This window comes from Desmodus rotundus, chromosome 1 (genome assembly GCF_022682495.2).
Source record: "Desmodus rotundus isolate HL8 chromosome 1, HLdesRot8A.1, whole genome shotgun sequence".
Taxonomy (NCBI): domain Eukaryota; kingdom Metazoa; phylum Chordata; class Mammalia; order Chiroptera; family Phyllostomidae; genus Desmodus; species Desmodus rotundus.
In genome coordinates this window covers 92,172,068-92,194,217 of record NC_071387.1, presented here as the reverse complement: position 1 = coordinate 92,194,217, position 22,150 = coordinate 92,172,068, and the positions used below count along the sequence as shown (strand labels likewise).

Below are 22,150 nucleotides of genomic sequence, written 5' to 3'. Positions count from 1 at the left end.
TCATACCAGCTACACATGTGCCTATGGCCTGCACTCTGGTGGCTTCCTCCACTGCATACACGCTTTCCTCCACAGTCACATGGGACCCTTGCTCTCCTCCTGGAATCTGTGCCCACAGGTCACTTCCAGGCCTATCTGCACTCACCTTTTACATTGCACGTAATTTATTTATTTATGTCTGTCTATCCCAGCTGGAGGATGGTGAGCTCCAGTATCTCCCTGGAGCCCTGTCTGATTTGTTTACTTATGATTTGTGAGTGCTTGGTACGTAGACAGTGTCCAATGAGCATTTGTCCGGTAAGGAGTTTCTTTTTTTTTTTTTTTGTAAAAGATTTTATTTATTTATTTTTAGAGAGGGGAAGAGAGGGAGAGGAGAGAAACAGCAATATGTGCTTGCCTCTCGTGCACCCCCCTACTGAGGGCCTGTCCTGCAATCCAGGCATGTGCTCTGACTGGGAATCGAATCAGCAACCCTTTGGTTCACAGGCGGGAGCTCAATCCACTGAGCCACACCAGCCAGGGTTGTCCAATAAGTATTTTTAACCTCTGTTTAGAATGTCTTGTCTCTTCTGCTTACTGGATCTTCCCAGACATTTAGCAGACTGGATTAAGTGTTGCAATTGTATAAATCAAGCAAGAAGTAAGATAGCATGTAGAGCAGTAGAGAGGAAGGCATTATGGAGGATGGGGGTGGAGAGGAGAAAGGCAAATGAGAGAACAGTGGGAGAGAGAACATCCCCAGACTTTCCCGGGCGTGTCCTGGAGGGAGCTAGTGCAGCCAGCTGCCCTTCCCATACCTGATCTGTGCACCAGTACCAGAGAGACGGGATGGACATTCCAAATAGGATCCCGGGCCACGGGAGGTCAGATGTCAGTGGGTCTCGGAAGATGTGGAAGGCATCTTCTCGGGGAAGCCCACAGCTGCTGTTTTCAGTACGGTTAGTGGCCAAAGCCAAGAAATACTTCTCCATCAGGCCTTCCAGCCCTCCAACGGCAGCAAAACCTAGACATCAGAGGAAGCCCAAATCTGCCAAGAGCTCAGATGGCTCTCCAGCAGTAATGGGATTGTTGGAGACCATGAAACCCTACTCAGAGTACAGTTACCAAGGAGAGTTAGTACCTTAAATGTTCTTAGCGACTTTTTTTTTAATGCCCTTGGTAGTGAGTATGAAATGTTTCTCAGAATAAGATTGCTAAACACATAACACAAAATGTGTAGGATTTTAAAGAATACCAAATATATTAAAGACAATCATGAAAATATAAAAACAACCGTGACCTAGTAATTCCTTTCCTTGCCCATTAAGTAGTAAAATCTAGCAGGAGGTCTAATAATTTCATTTCAAAGTAGCCCTGAACATGAATAGGATTTCAATGCATCAGCAACAACTGTAAGAATACCTGGATAAAAACATCTGTGGTATCCTTTGGTATCAAAGTTACATATATGGCTAATATTTCCATGGCTTATTGTTACATTTATAATTGGAAAATGCTAAATTTCAGTGACAAATTTATGAAAATAGAGGTGTTTTTTTTTTTCTTTCCCCATACAGGATTTACAAATGCCCTGAATTCTGCCCACAACCCTGGGTTAAAAAAAACCTTGCCTTAAGGACGCATTCTTTCATCTCTGAACTTCTCAGCATCTCTCAACTCATGGTATCGCAAGAGTGGCACACATATTTTGTGACCTTGAGCAAGTGGCTTCCCATCTCTGAGGCTGAGATTCCTCGTCTGCTAGTGAGGATAATGGCACACCAGCCTCGCAGGGCTGGAGCGAGGGCTCAGTGAGACGTTGCACATGAAACGCACAGGGTCTGGCCCAAAGGTGAGCTCATCTAAAAAATAATGAACTGCTGTCATTTAGAATCTGCTTTTTTTCATTAATTGAAAGGATTCAGTGTTACCCCCAAATAATGTTGCTCTCACTAGATTACATTCTAGAAAGCCTTTTTTTTTTTTTTTTGGTATAGATGATATGAGGTTGTTTTTACCACTTGGGTAGAAATAGCTAATAGGACAATAATTACTGTGCTGGTAAGTTTTTGTCATACTTTTTTTCTCTGAAAAATTATTTGTGGTAGTGATGGTGGGGTGTCAATAATTGACAATAATCAACACAAAATAACTTTTGTCAATAATTGGACCCACCCATCTGAGTGTATAAAGCATGGGCACTTCACCTAGCATATATAGCAGGTAGAAAAGCTGAGGGTGAGTGAGGATGGAGAAGGCACAGCTTCACAAACTGTATTGTGCACAAGAATCAATAAAATGCAGACTTGGATCTGGCAGGTCTGGGTGGGGCCAGAAATGCTGCCTTTCAAAGGCTCCTGGTGGACGCTGATGCTGCCTGTCCACACCCCACACTCTGAGTGGGCACCAGTGGAATTCAAAGTCCTCTTAGCGTAAAGAAAAGTGAGTGATTTTGACTATTAATCTGATTCCAACCACCTTATTAACCTCCTTTTTTAGGTCAGTTTTTCAAGTTCTCTTTTTTTCCCCTTAGGTTGTCAGGCATGTCATCTGCAAATGATAATAAGTTTGTCTCTTTTTTTCAATCTTATGGATCTTATTTTCATTGCATTAAATAATAGCACTTTCTCCGATTTTAATGGGATTGTGTTTCATGTTTCTTGGTTGCCTTTTTGAGGGTTTTTTTTTTTTAAACAAGTGTTATAATTTCTTCTTTTGTTATTGGACTATTAAGATTTCCTATTTTCTCCTAAGTCAAATTTAGTAATTAATTTATCCCTGTTCAGGTGGCTCAGTTGGCTGGACTGTTGTCCCATGCACCAAAAGCTTGCGGATTCTATCCTCAGTCGGGGTGCATACGGGGGACAACTGATCGATGCTTCTCTCTCTTTCTTTCTTTCTCTCTCCCCCTTCCTCTCTCTCTAAAATCAATAAATATATCCTCGGGTGAGGATTAAACTTTTTTTAAAAAATGATTTAGACTCTTCTAGAAAAACATGGATTTCAAATGAGTTTTCATATTTATTAGCATAAAGCTTTTTATATTATATTCTTATCTCCTAAAATCTTTTTCTCTGTGCATTTAGTTTGTTTTCTCATTCCTAATTATACTGCCTTGTTTGTCTTTCTTTTCCTTGACTTGAGTTGCCACTGTGTTTTATGGTCTTTTTCAAAGAAAAAGACATTGCAGTAATTCACCCTGTAGTTTTCTCTTTTCTAATTCACTAAATTGGGCTTTCATATTCATGGATATAATTGTTTTTCTAGGGTTACAGCTTTTGATTTCTTTGTTGACTGTGAAATGTAACATTCTCATCGTTATTTCTAAATAGTATGTAATTGCAATTTTATTTCCTCTTTGAAGCAAGCACTATTAGTTAGAAGATGGCTTTAAAATTTCTAAGTAATTAGATTTTTTAAATTTACACTTTTTCTAATAAGTTTATTTATTTATTTTTCTTTTACATGGGCGAAATAATGTCATCTGAACAATGTTTACATAGGTATTTTTGTAAAAATTGGTTATTTTTCAATAGTTAATTTTCATAGATGGTTCTATGATGCTGGGAAAATGTATATTTACTGTTCTGAAAATAATTACTCATTTATGCCATTTATAACTCCTGAAACTTTATTTTTTGGTTTCTTGTACTGTTATGTGTTGAAGTATTTTCATACTGTTCTGGTTTCTGTCAATTTCTCCTATTTCTTTTGCTCTGTGTATCTTGCTGCTATGTCATTTAATACACAAAGGTTATATCTCCATTGTAAATTTGCAATTTTTCAAAATAAAATGACTTTCCCCTCTGTTTAATGTTTTTTTGCCTTATGCTATACTTTGTTTTATGTGTGCCACTTACAAATTATATAAAGTTGAATTTTCTTAACCCAAACCATAATCCTTGAGTTTTGTTGAGTGTTTCTTATTTGGTGTCTCCAAATTATCAAAAATTAATAAAATTAAACCACAATTCCCCAAATCTTAGAGAATCCCAAGATAAATATGAAAAATCATATATTCCCATCTAGACATATCACATGCAAGCTGCTGAGTGTCGAAAATAAAGAAAAAGCCTTGAAGGCAGTCAAGGGGGCAGGGCGGAGCCCAAGTCACACTGAGAGGAGTAAAGGTAAGGATTGCAGTAGACCACTCCAAAGCTATGCCAGCCACAAAACAGGAGAGCGACATCTTTAAAGTGCTTGGAAATAAAAGTAACTTACAATATTATACCCAGTGAGAATATTTTTCAACAATGAAGGAAAAATGGAGATGTTTTCAGGCAAACAAAATGGAGAGTCCATTACCACAAGCCCCACGTTATGAGAAATATATTCAGAAATAGTTAGAATGAAGGTTTATATTAATTTACATTATGTAAGACTTCTTTCTTTTTCTTTAAATCACTGTAGAAGATAGTAGACTGTCTAAAGCAAAACTTGTAGCGGTGAATGGGGTTTATAACATGAGTAAATGTAACACAAGAGGGAGGATCCGGGAGTGCACTATGGTGAGGTTCTGAAACTGCAACACTGTAGTGAAGCGGTGCAATGAAGTCTGAAGAAGACCGAGGGGATTATTGCACCCCCTAGGGCCAGCACTAAAATAAGCTGTAAATGAAGAAAAATGGAACCAGAGGACAAATGGAACAAACAAGCAACTGGCAAGATAGTAGATTTTAATCTAATCCTATCAATAATGATATAAATGGATTTAACCTAAAGACACGAATTAAAAAGAGATCATCAGATTAGATTTAAAAAACAACTATGTGATGTCTACAAGAAATCTGCTTTAAATATAATACAGATAGGCTAAGAGTAAAATGATAAAAATATATACATATATATCCCTTTTATTTATGTATTTAATAATTTATCCATCTTAATACAGAAAGAGCTATTAATTTTGACTTTAAAAACACAGCAAGTTTTTGTGATAAGCACAGCTCCCCTTCTGCTAAAGTAACCATGCCTCAAGCAGGAAAGCCCCAGGAGTAAGCTTTTGACAGCTGGGTTTGCTGATCCCAGTGGTGAGAACGGATGTCCCTGCTTGAGGGAGGTGCTGCCATCCACCCAAGTGACCGGACACCCACTTACTGTAGCCCATCAGGGTGAGCGCTCCTATAAGCATGATCACAGTCTGCAGGGCATCAGTGTAGATCACAGCAGCCAGGCCACCTGGGGAGGGAGGGATAAGTACTGACATGAGGGCCAGGTGCTCTGATAGAGAGGAGTTACTCTGGGTCACAGAGGGAACCTGAAAGGTCAAGACCTGACTGTGGAGATTTCTCAGTGTTAATTGTCTGCAAAGATGGCCACAATATCTCCTGTACTTGCCCATTTTGCAGTGTGACTTTGTTACTCCTTCTGTGTTGAGGTGAAGTTGATTCCTCTACCTCTCAAATATGGGCTTGGCCAAATGACTGGCTCTGACCAATAGAACATGGTGGACGTGATATTGTGCAGCTTCAAGTGTAGGCCTCAAGGGGGCCTTCAGCTCCAGTTTTTGCTCCGCTGTTACCCTGAGGTCCACCACACTTCTTTAAGAAACCTAGTCAGGCCTAGTGGAGGATGGTGGTCTGCATGGAGGCAAAGCCCAGCTGACAGCCCAAGCAAACCGCTAGCCATGTGAGTGAGGCCACCTTGTTCCAACATCTGTGCCAGGTGCCTGGCTACAATTCACCTGAACCAGGTGAGACCAGCAGAACCACCAGAAGCAGACAATCTGTGAAGTGAATGGTGAACAACAAAGAACCTTTGTTGTTTTAAGTCCCTAGATTTGTCCGTGGTTGTTACACAGTAATTTCTGAGTGATATAGGAAGTGATGCTTAGGCCACAGTCCCCAGGCTCTGAATACCTTTGTTTTTAACATTGGAAAAAGAATGTGAGGGCTTCAGAGCCCTAACAGGCTTCCTGAACAGGGTCATGGTGGTTGGCCTCAGGGAGTTGTGGTTGGTTTGGCCACCTAGAAAAATCTTTGTAATAATTCTGGACAGAGCAATTTTTCCAGTCTTTTCCCTACCTTGCCTTCCCCACTTCTTCCCCAAAGGGAGGGGACACATCTGATAGAAACATGTTTACTGCTGGGCAAGGTTACTGCCCCATGAAAAGCCATGCCCGTGGGTGTGGTGTTCTGTGCCTCTCCTTCCTTGCTAACAAGAACAAGGCCTTGTCCCAAGTGGGGAGAGGGCTGGCCTACCTTCCAGCCCCAGTTCCCTGCTGTCCTCCCATGCAATTAATCTGCATGAATGTGGTGAGATCCTGAAGATTTGTTACCACTGAAATCCACCATCATTTCTACACTAACACTTATGGAGCATTATCATGTGCCTGACACTGTGTTTAGTATTTTATTGGATATTCACTAACATCTGGTGAGTGCTCCCATGGAGTTTTACATGGTACAATAAGAGGCAAACAGGACAATAGCATGTCCCCTGTCTTCACAGAGCTTACAGTCTAATGGGGGAACAGACCCCCAAACAGGGAAACATGAAGGTAAATTGGCAGCTGTGACTGGCCCTTCCCTTCCTCTGGGTTCCAGGCACAGAGTTTCTCTTAGTGCTAAAAAATCAGCCAAGATCTTTCAGTATCGGAGACCTTTGCATTCGTTAGATTTGGTCGCTTTTCTGTTTGGAGCCCCCAGCGGCGTTCCATGGCACTTAGACATCAACCCAAGCTCGATTTATGTCCTTCTAGGCCCAGGTGCCAGCCCTTTGTTTCATTGCTTCTCCTACTCAGCATGGTGCCGGGGTGGCCACTCTCACCCTAGTTTGTGTGAAGTATACCCCTGCAGGTGGGCAGGACACAACCGGAACCATCTGCTTGCTCAGCTTCAGCCACATCAACCCCCCTTGTTGTGCCTCAAGCAAGCAAACCATGTTCTCATCTCAGAGCCTTTATGCTTGTCTTTCCTTCTGCCTGGAATTCTCTTCCCCTAAACTTCTCATGGGTGTTTCCTTAATCACTTAAGTCTGGTTCAAATATCACCTTAGCTGAATATTCGATGTAAAAAAAAATATCCTTCTCCCATTTCTCTCCATCTTATGCTGCTGAATTTTCCTTCATAGCACTTGCTCGGTTATAATAATACACTCTGACATTGTTTATCAGTTATCTTGTTTGCTGTCTCCCATCCTCACTAGCACATAAGTTCTTTTGGGGCAAAGATTTTGTCTGTTTACCACTTCACCCTCCTTCCTAGCATGATGTCTGGAATATATATACATTCCAGACATCATGAAATATATATATATATATATATATATATATATATATATATATATTCATTCCATATAATAGAGTTCATTCCATATATATGTGTGTGTGTGTGTATGTGTATATGGAATATGTGTATGGAATACACACACATATATATATGGAATGAACTCTATTATATCAATGAAAGGAGGAGAAGATGAGAGGGTATATTCAAAACCAGATACTGGTCAAGGCTCTGCTCTATGCCAGTCACTGTTCTAGGATGCAAGTCTGAGGGGGACAGATGAGGCTGCCTAGCCTCAGGCTCTAGTAGTTTATGACCTGGTTTTGTTCAGTGCATGTGAATACACATACTCAGTACTTAGTAGGTTCTCAATAAATAGGTATTGCATAAATGAAAAACAGCTTGATGCAGTTGTAGTGCATTTTTAAATCCTCTATCTTATCAGGCAACCCTCTTCATTAGGACAGCAGCCAAAAGAAATCATATTATTTGGGATAATGAAGTGAAGTTTAATGAGGTCAACAGAGTGGAACACCAGAAGATGAGCCAGGAAGAGGTGGGGTGGCCCACAGTCCTTGAACACTACCCCTCCCAGAATCACCCCTTATTCAGTCATACCTGCAACAGTGTATACAGCTGTGATGACCAACAGCCCAGCTATGGCCAGGTACAGATCCAATTTCAAAGACTGCTGAATAAAGATGGCACCCGCATACATGTCCACCTGTAGAAACATGAAATGGGTGGATGGATGGGTGGATGGATAGATGGATGGATGGATGGACATGTGCAGCACAGGTTCCCCTAGCCTGGATTCAGGCCCCAACCCAGACTCTGGAAAGCACAGAAGAATCATATAGCGTTGTTCTTTCATCCATCTGCTGCCAGATTTTGGGTCTCAAACTGAAGCCATGTGGTCAATTACATTTGTGACCTCTTCCCTGGGCTAATACAACAATCTCCTCAGTGGTCTTCCCGTTTCTACTCTTGGTCTTCTTCCACCCCCTCCTCCACAGTGCACCTAATCAGAAACCATCATGGTCATCTCCTCCTTCTCCCCAGTTAAGCTCTTCAGTGGCTCTCTAACACCTCAATGATGGTCTAAATAAATCAGTTAGGGTTGCATCCCAGGCCTGGAATGATTTACCTGCCACTTGCTCTCATTTCCTTTATTCACTTCCTATTACCAGTCTTCCAGGCATTCCAAAATACTCCCTGTTTCCCTAACAAATCATGTTCATCTATGTCTCCATGCTTTTGCTGTTTCTAGCCCATCTTTTTGGAATGCCAATTCCTTTCTCTAAACTCCTCCACTGATGTAACTGCCTTTGTGAAGGCTTCCCCAGGTGTAGAGCCAGTTCCTGTTTAGATCAAATGGGACTCCTTTGCCCCTCTCACCCCCTCACATAGGACGAGCTCTCCCAGCTCCAGCTAGATAAGATGACAGCATCCATGTGAGTTGGCCTGGCTGAGCAGCATGTGCCTGGAGACTGCAGTGCCTCTGCTCTTGGTCACTTTCCAGGAGCTCTGCCCATCCAAAGGTCAGGGTAGGGCAGGCTCATGGGCCATCAGCACATCTGATTAATAGCTGATCACTGCCTATCTCAGGAGGCAGATCAAAGTCCCATCCAAGGTCTCTTGGGAGTCCCAGTCAGTGACCTGCACCATCCTGAGATGTTGCCAAAGAAGCTTTGGCAGGATAGGGGGAGGAGTTTTTCCCTCTACCCTTTCTCCTGACTTCCTCTGCCCATGCTTCCCTTCCCCCTACCCCTCCCATCTTCCTCTAACCTCCCTGAAGCCTGGAGAAAGTGCATGGGACAGAGGCACCCTAGCAGGGGGCTGTCACCAACCTTCTCACCTTACCGAGATCTTGGTGAAGATGTAGATAAACAGGTAGAGCACAGCCAGGATGATGGGGATCCTGTTGCCACCAAAGCGTTTTCTGAGGTATTCTGGCATCGTGGTGACCTGAGGGCCAGAGCTGAGCTTTCACCACCCACCAACTCTGGGCACATGGCCTCATGACACCAGCCCTCTCCCACTCTCCCCAACTCAAAAGCATGTGCCTGGAGGGATTCTCAATAGAGGACTTAAATAAGGCAGAAGAAAATGGGAGCAAAGAGGTGGGGTGTGGAGGAATTGGCATTCTGTGCAAGGGTATGTACCCAACTCTCTTATGTCCCAAATGTGAGGCATTTGTGTACCCCCATCCCAATTTTTGCCATATTCACTATTATTAATTGATAATGTTCCCTTTCAACCAACTCATATTTTTATGTAAATAAGTTGATCTAAAAAGGAAATTTCAAATCTGCACTATAAATGAAAAAGAGATCCTAAATTTATGAGAATCAGCAAAAATAAACACATGACTAATGAAACAATCCTTCTTCACCAGGGAGGCACTGAATTAGAGATGCTCCCTTATACCCTAGGGTAGGCGGTCTGAAGCCAGGTGTCACTACCATATGGGACACCCCAAGGTCTGAGCCATGTTGCTGAGAACCATTATTTGGTCAACACTTTTCTTGAGGTTTGGCATGTCCTTTCCCCATCTCCTCATTCCCACTGCAGTCTCAGACTTGGGGTTGAAAAATGTCATATCTAGCTTCTGGGACATCGAGCCAACAATAGTTCTTCCACAAGCTGCTAGATCTTGGAAGGAAAAGGACAGAGTAAAGATGGTATTTGTAGAAATGTTTGCAGCTCTTCCTCCAGGGTGTTGCACTAATCTAACTCAGGGAGGAGACAAATGGGTGCCCGACCTTGACAATGGCAAACCCTCCATTCCAATGTCAGACTGTGAAGGCAGAAGAAGATGGGGAGGGAGATTGGGAGACTAGCTGCCCAGGCTTGATACAAGAACAGCAAATCATAATGGTAGGATCTGGATGTTCAAGACTATAAGGGGTTACGTTCAGCATAAAATTATTTCAATTTCGATGTGTGTTTGATATTTTCTTCATACTAAAATATTCACAAAGATGAACTCCAGGAATACATGGACATTTTAAAAGAAAAAAAAAAGTAAAAGCTTCTCTTTTCCTTTCCCCCAAAAAGGCCATTTGGGATTCTGACCCTCATTAACGTCTTGCCTTGACCCTCAGATCTGCTACAAGGCCAACACAACTGGGATTTTTCAGAAGAACGTTATTCTGAACTCTGACACTATCAGGGAGTAACACACAGAGAAACTCGATCAAACCACGTAGAATGAACACAGTCTTGGTGATGTGTATGAGAGCTAATTATAGAGAGCACGTGAGGGCTTCAGTCCACTCAGGTAAGTGGGTTCATTCTGTCATCTGTGAAGGAAAACCGCCAGCTGGTCTTGTGTGGCCAGCCACCTTTATTATCCATCGACCTTTGTTTCAATCTAGGGACAGCAGCACAGCCTCTACACTCAGGAAGTTTCTAATCAGCTAAGAAAGGAAGGAGGGATGGAAGTCTCAGAAGGTGAGCAACATTGGTATCTGGAAATCAAACTCCGGAGAGAAACGTGAAGCCCGCTGACAGATGGGAGGCAGAGCCTAGGCTGCTTATTGTAAAGTACCCAAGAAGGTAGTTTGCCAGTCAGTAAGGTTGTGAGAGACAAGACAGAGGCAGAGACAAGGCTGTTCATAGAGGGGGAACCACCCTCTGGTAGTTGTAGGGTGAATGATAACAGGAAACAATAAGTGACAGCTGTCCTAGATGACCAACCTAGCTCCTGAGGACCTCGATGCTGGTAGCTCCTCCCTCCCTCACACCCTCCTTATCTCCTGGGGGAGGAAGGCAGCAAGGGGACTGCAGCATCTCTGCATTTCCCCTACCACATCCAGATTGGACCTACCATCCTCATATAAAGCCCCTCACTCTTCCTCAAAAAGCCACACCCCTACTCCCATGTGTCCTTGAAGCCCTGCCCAGCACTCAGTGGGGATCCCAGCTTCAACACCTGCTTCCTTTCTTTCCAGATGGTTCCCCAGTCTGGAAGCAACTTCAAAGACAGTGCAGAGAGCCCCACATGCCACACCCTGCATAGTATCCTACTTTGCTCAGCCCCAGCAACAGTTGGTTGTCTCCCCTCAGCCACCTGTTTCTCTCACCAACACCTGAATCTTGTCACTTCCAGTCCCCCATTCACCTCTGAAACCCCAAGTTTTCATCAGTGCAGCTCTCGCATTTGCTAACTTTGATGAGCCCTGCTTTGGGATTTGGCCAGGACTTCCAGTCCTTAATTGGTGCCTCTTCTTTTGGGCATCAGCTCATTCCTCATTTCACTTTTTTTCTGAATTCATGTAAGACCCTGCTATTGACTCATTTCTACAATTATTTATTGCACATCTACTATGGGCCAGACACTGGGAGAAATGAGATGGTTCCTGCCTTCCTGGACTTTACAGTCCAGTGATTTTCAACCTTTTTCATCTCATGGTACACAAACTAATTACTAAAATTTTGCGGCACACCAAAAATATTTTATATATCTACATATATATGTATATGTATACACACACACACATTCTGACAAGAAAAATAGGTAGTTCATTCACACCGGATGACTACTGTTGCATCGACTATTGTCACTTTTTTATTTGACAGTCTCAGAGAAAAGAGGTCAGGTATTGCACATTTTTAAAATTCTTGAGGCAGTCTGGTTGAAAATCGCTGTTACAGTCCAATGGGAGAGACACACTGTCCAATGAGGTGGCTGTCAGCCAAGAAAGATTTGTACCTTCACGAGGAACATTTACAATGTCTGTAGACATCTCAGCGGCCACAGTCTGAGGGATGCTACTGGCATCTAGTGGGTAGAGACCAGGGTACAAGGGACAGCCCCTACACAAACACACACAGCAAAGATCTGCCAGCCCAGCATGTCCCTACTGCTGAGGCTAAGAAACCCTTGTCTAGTGGCAGATACATTTTAATTTATAATAACATAAGAAAATGAAAAACAGCAACTATGGCAAATACAATGGAAAGGAGGTCCTGAAGCGCTTTCTGGAAAAACTGTTGTATCAAGGAGGATTTGGAAGATGAATAGAAGTTAGCTGTACTATGAAGGGAAGGAAATTTTCCCAGCAAGAAGAAAAAGATCATAAGGGTCTGGTGAGATGACAGACTGTCAGGAACTGACACACAGCTGGTATTCAACTCAACAAACACTTCTTCAGCGAATGAGTAAAATGAATAAAATGATGAAAGATGCTGTGGACAGAGTATAGTTTATTTTTCATATTCATAAGTAAAATTGGTCTGTAATTTTCTTGATGGGTTGTATTAGCATTATCCTATTCTCAAAATATGACTGACAGAAATCCATTCTAGGTGGATAATTGACTTAAAAGTGAAAAGTTCTAGAAGATAATATAGACAAATTTCTTTATGACCTGGAATAGGAAAAGATTTTTTTTGAGACAAACCAAATAAAACAGGAAAGGGGGAAAAATGTGACAAAATTGCAATTGGGATCTGTTTATGAAAACACCTTTTCATTTCATTAAGAAATGAAAAGGCAAACTGAAAAAGAAAAAAAAAAGATATTTGCAACACATATAACCACCTTCACGACTTGTTTCCAGAATAAATGAAGAACTTCTACAAATCAATAAGAAGCTATATGGCCTAATAGAAAAGTTGGCAAAGCTCCTAAACAAGTTACTTCCCAAAGAAGGAAATTCAAATGGTCAGAAAATATATAAACAGAATTAGTGATTGAAAACACAGTGAGACACTACTATACACCCACCAGATTAGCAAGAAAATATCAAGTGATGGCAAGGATGTGGAAGAACGGAGCCCAGGGAATTTGCATACACTGCAAGCAGGAGGATCAGTTGATAGAACTGCTCTGGGAGAAAGTTCAGCAGTATCTAGTCAAGCCAGATAAACATAGCCAATGACCAGGAGTTCCACCCACAGATATCTCTCCATAAACACATGTTTGTGCCCATCAGGACACTTGTATACAAAGGTTCGTTTCATAGCAGCATTTCCATCACAGCCAAACATTAAAAATGGAAAAATACATTGGGTGTCATTATCCTACATAACACTCCATAGCAATGAAAATGATCACATTAGCTACGTGCAATGAAACAACATGTTACCCTGATTCCATTTACATATATAGGTTTAAAAAGTAAAATTAAGCCATACTGTTTAGTTATGCATAATTAAAAATGTAACAAAAAGCAAGGATGTGTGATGAATGTCAGGGATATGGAGGTGTTGAGAGCTCCTGAAGGCACATGGGTAGACTGCGACATCTTATATCTTGATGTAGGTGTTCATTTTACAATTGTTTGTGAAGCTGTTCACTTGTGTTTTATCACTCTTTTGTGTGCTCACTTTATTTCCCAATAAAAATGAACTGGGTAGCTTTGTAGCTTTCTCGGCATGACATTTCTATGGATGCCAGCCCCTGCTGGTAGACACGTGGTTGTTCCCTGGGTTTCTATCACAAACAGCTACAGCAGTTATCTCCAGCCTCTGTGCCTCTTCTCAACCTTCAGCCACGTGAGCTCCTTCCTCACTCTCAGCAGATGACATGATCTTCTACTCGCCATAGAAAGAGAAAACCATCACCTGAGAATGCCTGGCCACCCTACCGGTGAACTAACTTGTATCTCCACCATCCTTGATGCCTTCCCATAGTAGATGCTCAATAAATACATACCAATGCTTTGGCCCAGAGACCCTTGTGTTCCATCCAGTGCTGTTACACCCCAGATATTTTGTCTATGCAGGAGCTAGTCACAGGCAAAGTGGGCAGACCCAAGCCCCACCCTTACCAAAGGCCTCGCTTGTTTGGACTCAGTATTATCTCCAAGTGAGATTATTTATCCCCACATCACTGCCCTTCACATGGAGTACACTGCTTCTGACTCAAAATGATTTTAAGTGATATCTCTCATCATGAAACAGTTTTTGCTATTTTATGTATTTTTAAATTTTCATAATAGAAAACAAAAAATCAGTTATTGCTTCATTAACAATACTGATATTGTATGATCTTGCTGTGTATGGTAGAACATCTAAAACAGAACAAGTGACAGGAAGTTGTCGATAAGATCAGGAATGACATTTAAAAGTACTCTTTCAAAAGTTCTAAAGAAGCATTATTTGGTAATAAAAATTAAGATATTTCATATCAGCCAGAAATAACTCAATTATTATAGTTTTGCATAAAAAGGAGGAAAAAAACACTACATTGGATTTTTTTTAACTTAAAAGTAGTAATGTTATGGCTTAAACATTTATTAGACACTGCAAGTTTTATATTTGTGTTTTGGCTTAAAAAAATATTTTTGAGCCCACATTTCTTCCAGTCTCTGAAAGCCCCATATGTATCTCTGACGTCCATTACTAGGTGGGGACTGCTAAAGGACGTTTCCTAATTTTTTCACCTGTACATTGCCACTCTCCAATGCTAGGACCTCTTAGGTACTTGTCCATTGGATGTCCACATTCAGAGGGAAGGATTCTGGAGGGAGGGAAGGAGGGAATGCAGGCTTGTCCCTTCCCAAAGGACTCCTCATTCCAGTGTACCCAATGCCCCTCAGACTCACCTGACCAGAAATATAGATGGGGAGGAAGATCCAGGCCAATATCAGCACAGAAAATAAGCCCTGCAGAGAAAACAGAGTCAGGACTCGGCTTTCATCCACGGCTAAGTGTCCACCTGGATTTCCTCTGCACCCTGAGGTAACATGGTCAGCCTGCACCTCTGCATCAGTCTCTTACTTGCTGAGTAGCTCACCTTCCTTGGACCATCATATTTCCATGTTTAAATGGGAGAAGGGGATGAAGTAGGGACAAGTGGAAATAGACGCTTTTTTGTGAATCCTAGCACAGTGTCTCATAAACCTCACATCATCCCCCTTTATCCAAGTGTATTTCCTCCCCTCCTTGGTTAAAACAGAGCTGGGGGTAGCTCAGTTGGTTGTAGCATTGTCCTGACACACCAAGGTTGCAGGTTCGATCACCAGTCAGGGCACAACCAATGCATGAATAAATAAGTGGAACAACAAATCCCTCTCTCTCTTTCAAATCAATAAATAAAAATATTTTTTAAAAAACAGGGCTATGAGGTCAGGTAGGCTGGTGGTGCTCGGATTCATACAGGTCTCTGAGGCCCATGTTTTTCACCTGTGAAATGGGAACAGCAGAGCCTCACTGTGTTGTTGCAAGGAAATCAGTGAGATGATGTTTGCTAAGCACTTACTATATACCAGGCACTCCTTTGCACTTTTCACAAGCATTTATTCATTTAATCCTCCATGTGGCAGGTACTATTATTATCACTCCTATTTATACGTGAGACTCAGAGACGTTAAGTCACTTATTCAAGATTACAAACTTGTTAAGTGTTGCAGCCAGGATGTAAACCCAGGCAGTCTGGTTCTAGTCCGTAACCGAATTCTATAATATAATAATGTATGTAAAGTACTTAAGTCAGTGGCACAGAGTAAACACTAAAAAGTTACTTATTATAAACACGAAGGTCACTTTAATAAGTACATCCTCTCCCCCACTGAAAATCATATCATGAATGAGACCTGCTACACAGGGAGTATGTCCTATCTCTCTGGGTATCTGTGGAGTGGCAAAAAGGTTATCAGCCACTGAACCACATATTTTTGTGACGGCCAATTGGTATCTAATCCACAGAAACAACCTCCAGTCCTTATGGGCCCCATCAAGCAGACTTGTAGATCAAACTGATTTTTGCTGACCAGGGTGCCTTTATGCTTCTTGTTCATCTTTTCATAAACTACCACTCTATTTTTAGAAGTGCAAGGCATTCACACAACTGTCGCCTGGGATCTGTCTCTTAGGTAGAGAGTGGGCTGTCCGCTCTGTGGTGCAATACTCACATTAAACTCATAAGCAGCTACAGAAACCCCTGCAGCAGCACCTGACCCTGCCAGGCCTACAAAATGTCCACTTCCTATGTTGCTGGCAAACAAGGATGCACCCACCTGTGGGGAGAGAGACAGGTCATATCTTGGAACCAAGGTCTGGGGTACTACCTCTCCACCCCCAGTTCTTCCCACACTCCAAAGGGACGAAGGCAAAAGGAGATGTGGAGAAGACAGGGCTATTTTAGGTTATCTGGAACTTTTTTTTCAGGTTAGAAAAGACTCTCCTTCCCCAGGACTCTTTTACTTTCAGTTATCATAAGTTAGCATAATAAATGTGCATATCTGTGTTGCCCAAAAGTGAATTGTGCTAGGGTTGTGCAGTGCACAACTTGAACAACTGCATGTGGCATGCCTGGAAGGAAGGATGATAGGTATTGTACAAAGTGCTTCATGATGAGAATCAGGAGGCTTGTGTTATTCCCAGATTTGCTTCTATCTTAGCAAAATAGAAAGCCCCCCTTCTGGTACTCGACCCCAATTCCTGTAAGACTGTACTTATAGAAATTGATCCCAGGACCCTGGTCTCAGTTGATTGGACAAGATAAGCCTGGGTTCCTGGCCCAAGGTGGGCCAGTGGCATTTTCTCTCCTGGGAATTTGAACACCATCTCTGTTTGTCCCTTAGACTAAAGGTATATAACTCAGGAAGGGTTGTGTGTAGCAGGGGGGTGGTGGGTGGGGGGTGGGGAGGTGGAATATTCAGTAATGTACTCATCACTGCCATTTTGCTGAGAGAAAGAAGCATGTTGGAGAGATTCAGGGAGAAGCAGACCAGGTGAGCAACAAGCAAAAGAGGAGTGGAGATACAGAGTAGAAATAGAGAGGGGACAGGGGTAAGAGGGAGAGGGGGACAGAACTGTCTGAGAGGGCTCTTGTTACTCCTGTTGACTTTCTAGTCTCTGGTTTTCATCCAATTCTATTCCATTTATCTATCCATATGCCAGTAACACATTTTTTTGATTATGGTCACTTTGTAGTAAGTTTTGAAATCAGGAGATGTGAATCCTCCAACTTTGTTTTTGTTCAAGGTTGTTTTGACTATTCTGGGTCTCTGCATTTTCATATAAATTTTAGGACATGCTTGTCAACTTCTGCAACAAATAAGCAGCTGGAATTTTGATAAGGACTGTGTTGAATCTGTTGATCATGTTGAGAAGTATTACTCTCCTAACAGTATTAAATCTTCAGATCAATGAACACAGGTTGTGTTCCCAATGTTTTTAGTCCTTCTTTGAGTATTTCCAATGTTTTCATTGTATATGTTACACTTCTTTTGTAAAATTTACTAAGTATTTTACTCTTTTGATACAATCATAAATGGAATTTTCTTAATTTTATATTTAAATTTTTTATTGCTAATATTTAAAAAGTTGACCTTTTATATTGATTTTTATATTGATCTTATATTCTGCACTTACTGAACTCATTTATTAGCTATGGTAGTTTTTCTGAGTCAGTCAGGATTTTCTATTTTCAAGATCATGACATCAGCAAATAAAGATAGCTTTATTTGTTTCTCTTCAATAATGATGGTTTTTACTTATTTTTCTTGTGAGTTCCCCTGGCTAGAGGTTCCAGTAAAATGTTGAGTAAAAATGGCAAGAGGGGACATCACTGTCTTGTTCTTTATCTTGGGGGAAAGGTTTTAGTCTTTTATCATTAAGTATAATGTTAAATGTGAGGTTTTTTGTAAATGCCACTTGTCAGGTTAAAAGCTTTCTGTTTCTAGTTTGCTGAGTTTTTTTACTCATATAGGGGTGTTAGATTTTATCAAACATTTTTCTGCATGTATTGAGATGATCACATAGTTTTGTCCTTCATTGTTATGTAATATGGTGTATTGTGTTAATCAGCATTTTCATATGTTAAACCAACCTTGCATTCCTAGGATAACTCTCTCATGGAATAGTGTATAATACTTTATATATACTGCTGACCTGGTTTGTGAGGACTTTTTAATCTATATTCATAAAAGGTATTTTTCTATAGTTTTCTCTTGCAGTATCTGTTTGATTTTGGTACCAGCATAATATGTAACTCACAAAATGAATCAGAGAGTGTTCACTTATATTCTTGAGAAGAGTTTGTGAAGGACTGTTGTCTTCATCCAGTAAATCCAACATTTGGGCTTCTTCAGGGACACTTTCTATTGACTGCTCTTCTTCAGGTACATAGACCACTTTTTTATTTCTTTGAATGACATAATTTTTTGTTAAAAGTGGACATTTAAAATAATATCATGTGGCATCTGTAGAAATTTGATTGATCCACACTCACCAGGGTTGATCGTTTTTGCAATTTGTTGTTGTTGCTTATTCTCCTGCTGTTTATTTGCTTAGAGACTTTCTATGAAGTCTATCAAGTCTGTATTTTTTTGTCATGTGTGGTCACTAAAGTATCTTTCCACTTAGTTTAGTGGCCAGCTAATAACTAGACAGAAATTTCCTTTAATAGCTGAAAGCAGTAAGTCTACCAGTTTTTGCCAAGGAGCTTCGTGTGCATGTCAGGGTATGCTTTCAACCCTCAGCTTGGATGTTTACAATTCTGTCCTAGTCTTCACTTCCTGTTTATGCAGGGCCTCAAGGTCAGCTGGGGGTGAGAGCTTAGGGCTTATTCTAAGCATGTGCACAGCCCTGCATACACATATGACCTTCTATATTCCCAGGAATATGTCAGAGCTTTTCAAAATACTGTATAAATATCTCTCTATCCAGCTTTCCTTTTAAGTGCCTTGGTTAGCCCCATTGTATTGCCCAAATGTTATTGTTGCCTCAGGCAGCAGCAATGGTAACCAACTGCCACTGATTGTTTTTGACAAATATCTGTGGGGAAAGGCTGCTTACACTGGGGGGTCACTGCTTCAGGGCAAATAAGGACAAGTCTTGCAAGTGGGGTTTCCCAGGGAACTTCAGGAAGGGAAAAATACTGACAATTCTAAGAGAAATGGAACTGAAAGGAGCTTCAATCCTGTTCTGACTGGAAGCTCAGATACCTGTTATCTCTCTGCATCTTAAACTCTGCATCTTTTAGACTCAGTGCAAATGGGGGAGGCCCTCCCTCTTCTTACTTCAAAGATTTAACCCTATTTTAGGATATCATAAATAAAAGTATTATCCTTGACCACCTTCCCAAGGTCCACTAAGTACAGGCCTGTGGGCACGTGTGATATGTTCGGAAATGCCTTTAGATCTATTTGAAAACAAAACATAGTAACAGCCTCCAATTTTTCTTAAGGCTTTAGCCCCACACATTTCTTATCATATATGCCTCAGGGGAGGTTAAACTTCCCCCAGCTCTGAGTGTTTGGCCCAGGCTTGAGCCCGTCAGCACAGCAAACTACCTTGGCCACAGTTATTGGCAGAGGGATAGGCATGGAACATAATCAGAAATGAGATATTTTCCAGGGATACATCCCTGGGAACAGATGCTCTTCCCATGCTGGGCTGGAACTTGAGGATGAAAGGTTTAGAGCACTGTCTGTCATCTTGTTGACATGAAGTTGAGTCTGGGAATAGCTCCCATCCAGAAGAAGAGATGATAGATAGATAGATGGATAGATAGATAGATAGATAGATGATAGATAGATAAAGATATAGATAGATACATAGATATAAATATAAAGAATAAATAGAGGAGGAAGCCAGGTCCTAATAATATGACGTGGGCCCCTCTATTCAGCCATAACTAAAACCCTAGACTTTTTCCTTAGGTGAGCTGATTAATTTTTTTTAATTAAACAAACTTGAGTTGGAGCTAAGCCTTCTCTAATATAGACTGTGACTTCCACATAATAAGCAACTAAAGAGTCCTGAGAAAGCAAAGGTTAGACAGAACATCAGCACTTGAAAGTTCTTTGAGAAGTGACTTCAATTGAACCAAAGAACACTTACTGGCCACCACATCATGTCCCCTCCAGCTAGGAAGTAGCCTTTCACTGTGTCTCTTTTGGTCTTCACTGTGGACTAAAACAAAGAAGAAAAGAGAATGAGGGAAAATATTAACAAACAGAGGCCTTCCCAAAATGGCCTAAGCCACAAATTATAAACTGAGAGTCCAGTGGACCAGATTTAGATATCAAATACATTTTGTCTGACCCATGGTTACAAAGAAGATTTTAATTTGAATGCTTTTAGAGGAGACATAAACTCATCAGGTCAATACAGCCTCTACCCATCCCTGCTTCACACATTTCTGATACCCTACTGAGTCCCTAGGCATCTGAGTTTTAAACCCATGGCTTATCTATAATAGCCCATAATATGTATCATTTATTCAGTGTTAGCATTTGTGTAGTGTCATACGAGCATAGTGTCAGGCATTATGCTAAGCATTTTAAAGCATTGTCTCATTTTAATTCTTACCAGTTCCCATGAGGTTGCGATCACCAGGCCAGTCTAACAGATGAAAAAACTGAGGTTCAGCAGTCAAGTCTCTTATATAATGCCACATTTCTAGATAGCATAAGGGACAGGAATTCAAACCTACTTCAGCCTGATTTTGGAGCCCATGTTTTTAGCTGGTCTACAAAGCCATTTTTAAAAGAAGTAAGCTTCCTGGCCTTGAAGGTGTTTTGATATTTTGGCCACTAAGTAATTTGAGTGATATTGAATAAGTTGTTTAACTTCTCTAAGCCTCTGGGTGTGACTGTTTCTTACTAGATGGGACATGGCATGATTTTATATTTTTTCATCCCTGCAAGTAATCTTCCTATAGAAAATAGACACTACAGAGTGATGTCAGCATCATGGTGAAGTGAGAAGACCCATTTGTATGTCCCTTTAAATCTATAACTAGTTGGACATTTCTAATTTAACAAAGGTTCCTCTGCTTAACACGCTAGCATGCCTGAGACAGCCACACATCGGCACATCTGAAGGTGGTTGTATTGGAATGCATAGGGAGGTAGGATGGGAGGAAGGACAAGGATGGTGCCTGAGGATGCAATTCCCCTGGCTGTTGCAGCTAAGCCCATGGCCTCAACTAATGTGGAAGCAGTGGAAAAGTCAGAGTACATCCTCCCCACTACAGCCAGAGGGAGGATGAAGGGGGCAGAAGCAGTGTCCAGGCCTGAAAATCTGGCTCCCTTCCATGATAGTGATGAAGCTTGGTAGCAGCAGTGGGGACACATCTACAGCCTCTCAGTGCGACCCAGTGGTATCAGCAGTCATACTGGTAAGAGCACAGTGGGCTCATGAACCTGGCTCCCTCCAACCAGGCACATCCCCCAGCATGGTGGTAGTGCCCTGTGACACAGACACAGTAGGGGCACCCATCCTAATCACCCAAGCAGTGGCTCCCACAACAACAGTGACACCCTGCCACCATGACCTTGAAGGCAGAAGTAACACAGGTAAGAGAAAACAAAATCTCGTGCTAGAAAGTTTTTCTGCTGAAAAACAAAAGAAAGACCTCTAATTATCAATCTTCTGAACTGTTAAAATCAAAATGGTGCCTAAATAAGAAAAATGTTTGTATATGTAGAAATAACATTAATTTGAGAAATTAGTAAAGCATGTCATTTTTTGATAAACAAGAAAACAGAAAGTCAACTAGAATCCCTGGAAAGCCCAAAACAATTAAATAAAATCTCATTTCAAATATGAAAAAAAAGTGTTCACTGCATCAAATGTGCCAGTAGAGGAACCCATAAACAACTGTGAACACCCAAGGAACACAGTAACACAGGAATAAAAGGCAATTGTCCAGAAACCAAGATGATGTCATGGAAAATTGGAATCTAAATGACAGAGAATTCAAAATAGCAGTCCTGAAAAAATGCAACAAGATCTAAAAAATTCAGAAAGGCAACTCAATAGCTCAGGGATGAAATTAATAAATAGAAGAGTACTTTACTGAAGAGATTGAAAGTATAAAAAAAGAACCAAACAGAGAATCCAAGATGACGGTGGAGTAGGTGAAAGCTACAGTTACTTCCTCCCAGGACCAAACTGGAATTACAACTAAATTATAGAACAATCATCCTGAATAACTAACTGAAGCCTAGCTGAAGAGAAATCTTATAACCAAGGATTTA

At 41.2% G+C, this 22,150-nt stretch overlaps 1 protein-coding gene across 4 annotated transcripts in view; it reads right to left on the bottom strand.

Annotated features, from left to right (window-relative positions):
- Nucleotides 1-22,150, bottom strand: part of SLC5A11 (solute carrier family 5 member 11) — a 55,417-nt gene that overhangs the window by 17,066 nt on the left and 16,201 nt on the right. For 3 of the 4 annotated variants that reach the window (XM_024560454.3, XM_045195534.2, XM_045195533.2), the window contains 7 exons: nucleotides 20,007-20,078; nucleotides 16,070-16,174; nucleotides 14,762-14,821; nucleotides 9,069-9,173; nucleotides 7,824-7,929; nucleotides 5,077-5,157; nucleotides 798-1,003 (listed from right to left, as the gene is read on the bottom strand). In XM_024560454.3, the coding sequence (XP_024416222.1) occupies nucleotides 798-1,003; nucleotides 5,077-5,157; nucleotides 7,824-7,929; nucleotides 9,069-9,173; nucleotides 14,762-14,821; nucleotides 16,070-16,174; nucleotides 20,007-20,078 (735 nt within the window). The remainder of the gene's footprint in view (nucleotides 1-797; nucleotides 1,004-5,076; nucleotides 5,158-7,823; nucleotides 7,930-9,068; nucleotides 9,174-14,761; nucleotides 14,822-16,069; nucleotides 16,175-20,006; nucleotides 20,079-22,150) is intronic. The other variant, XM_071221799.1, reaches the window with a different exon arrangement.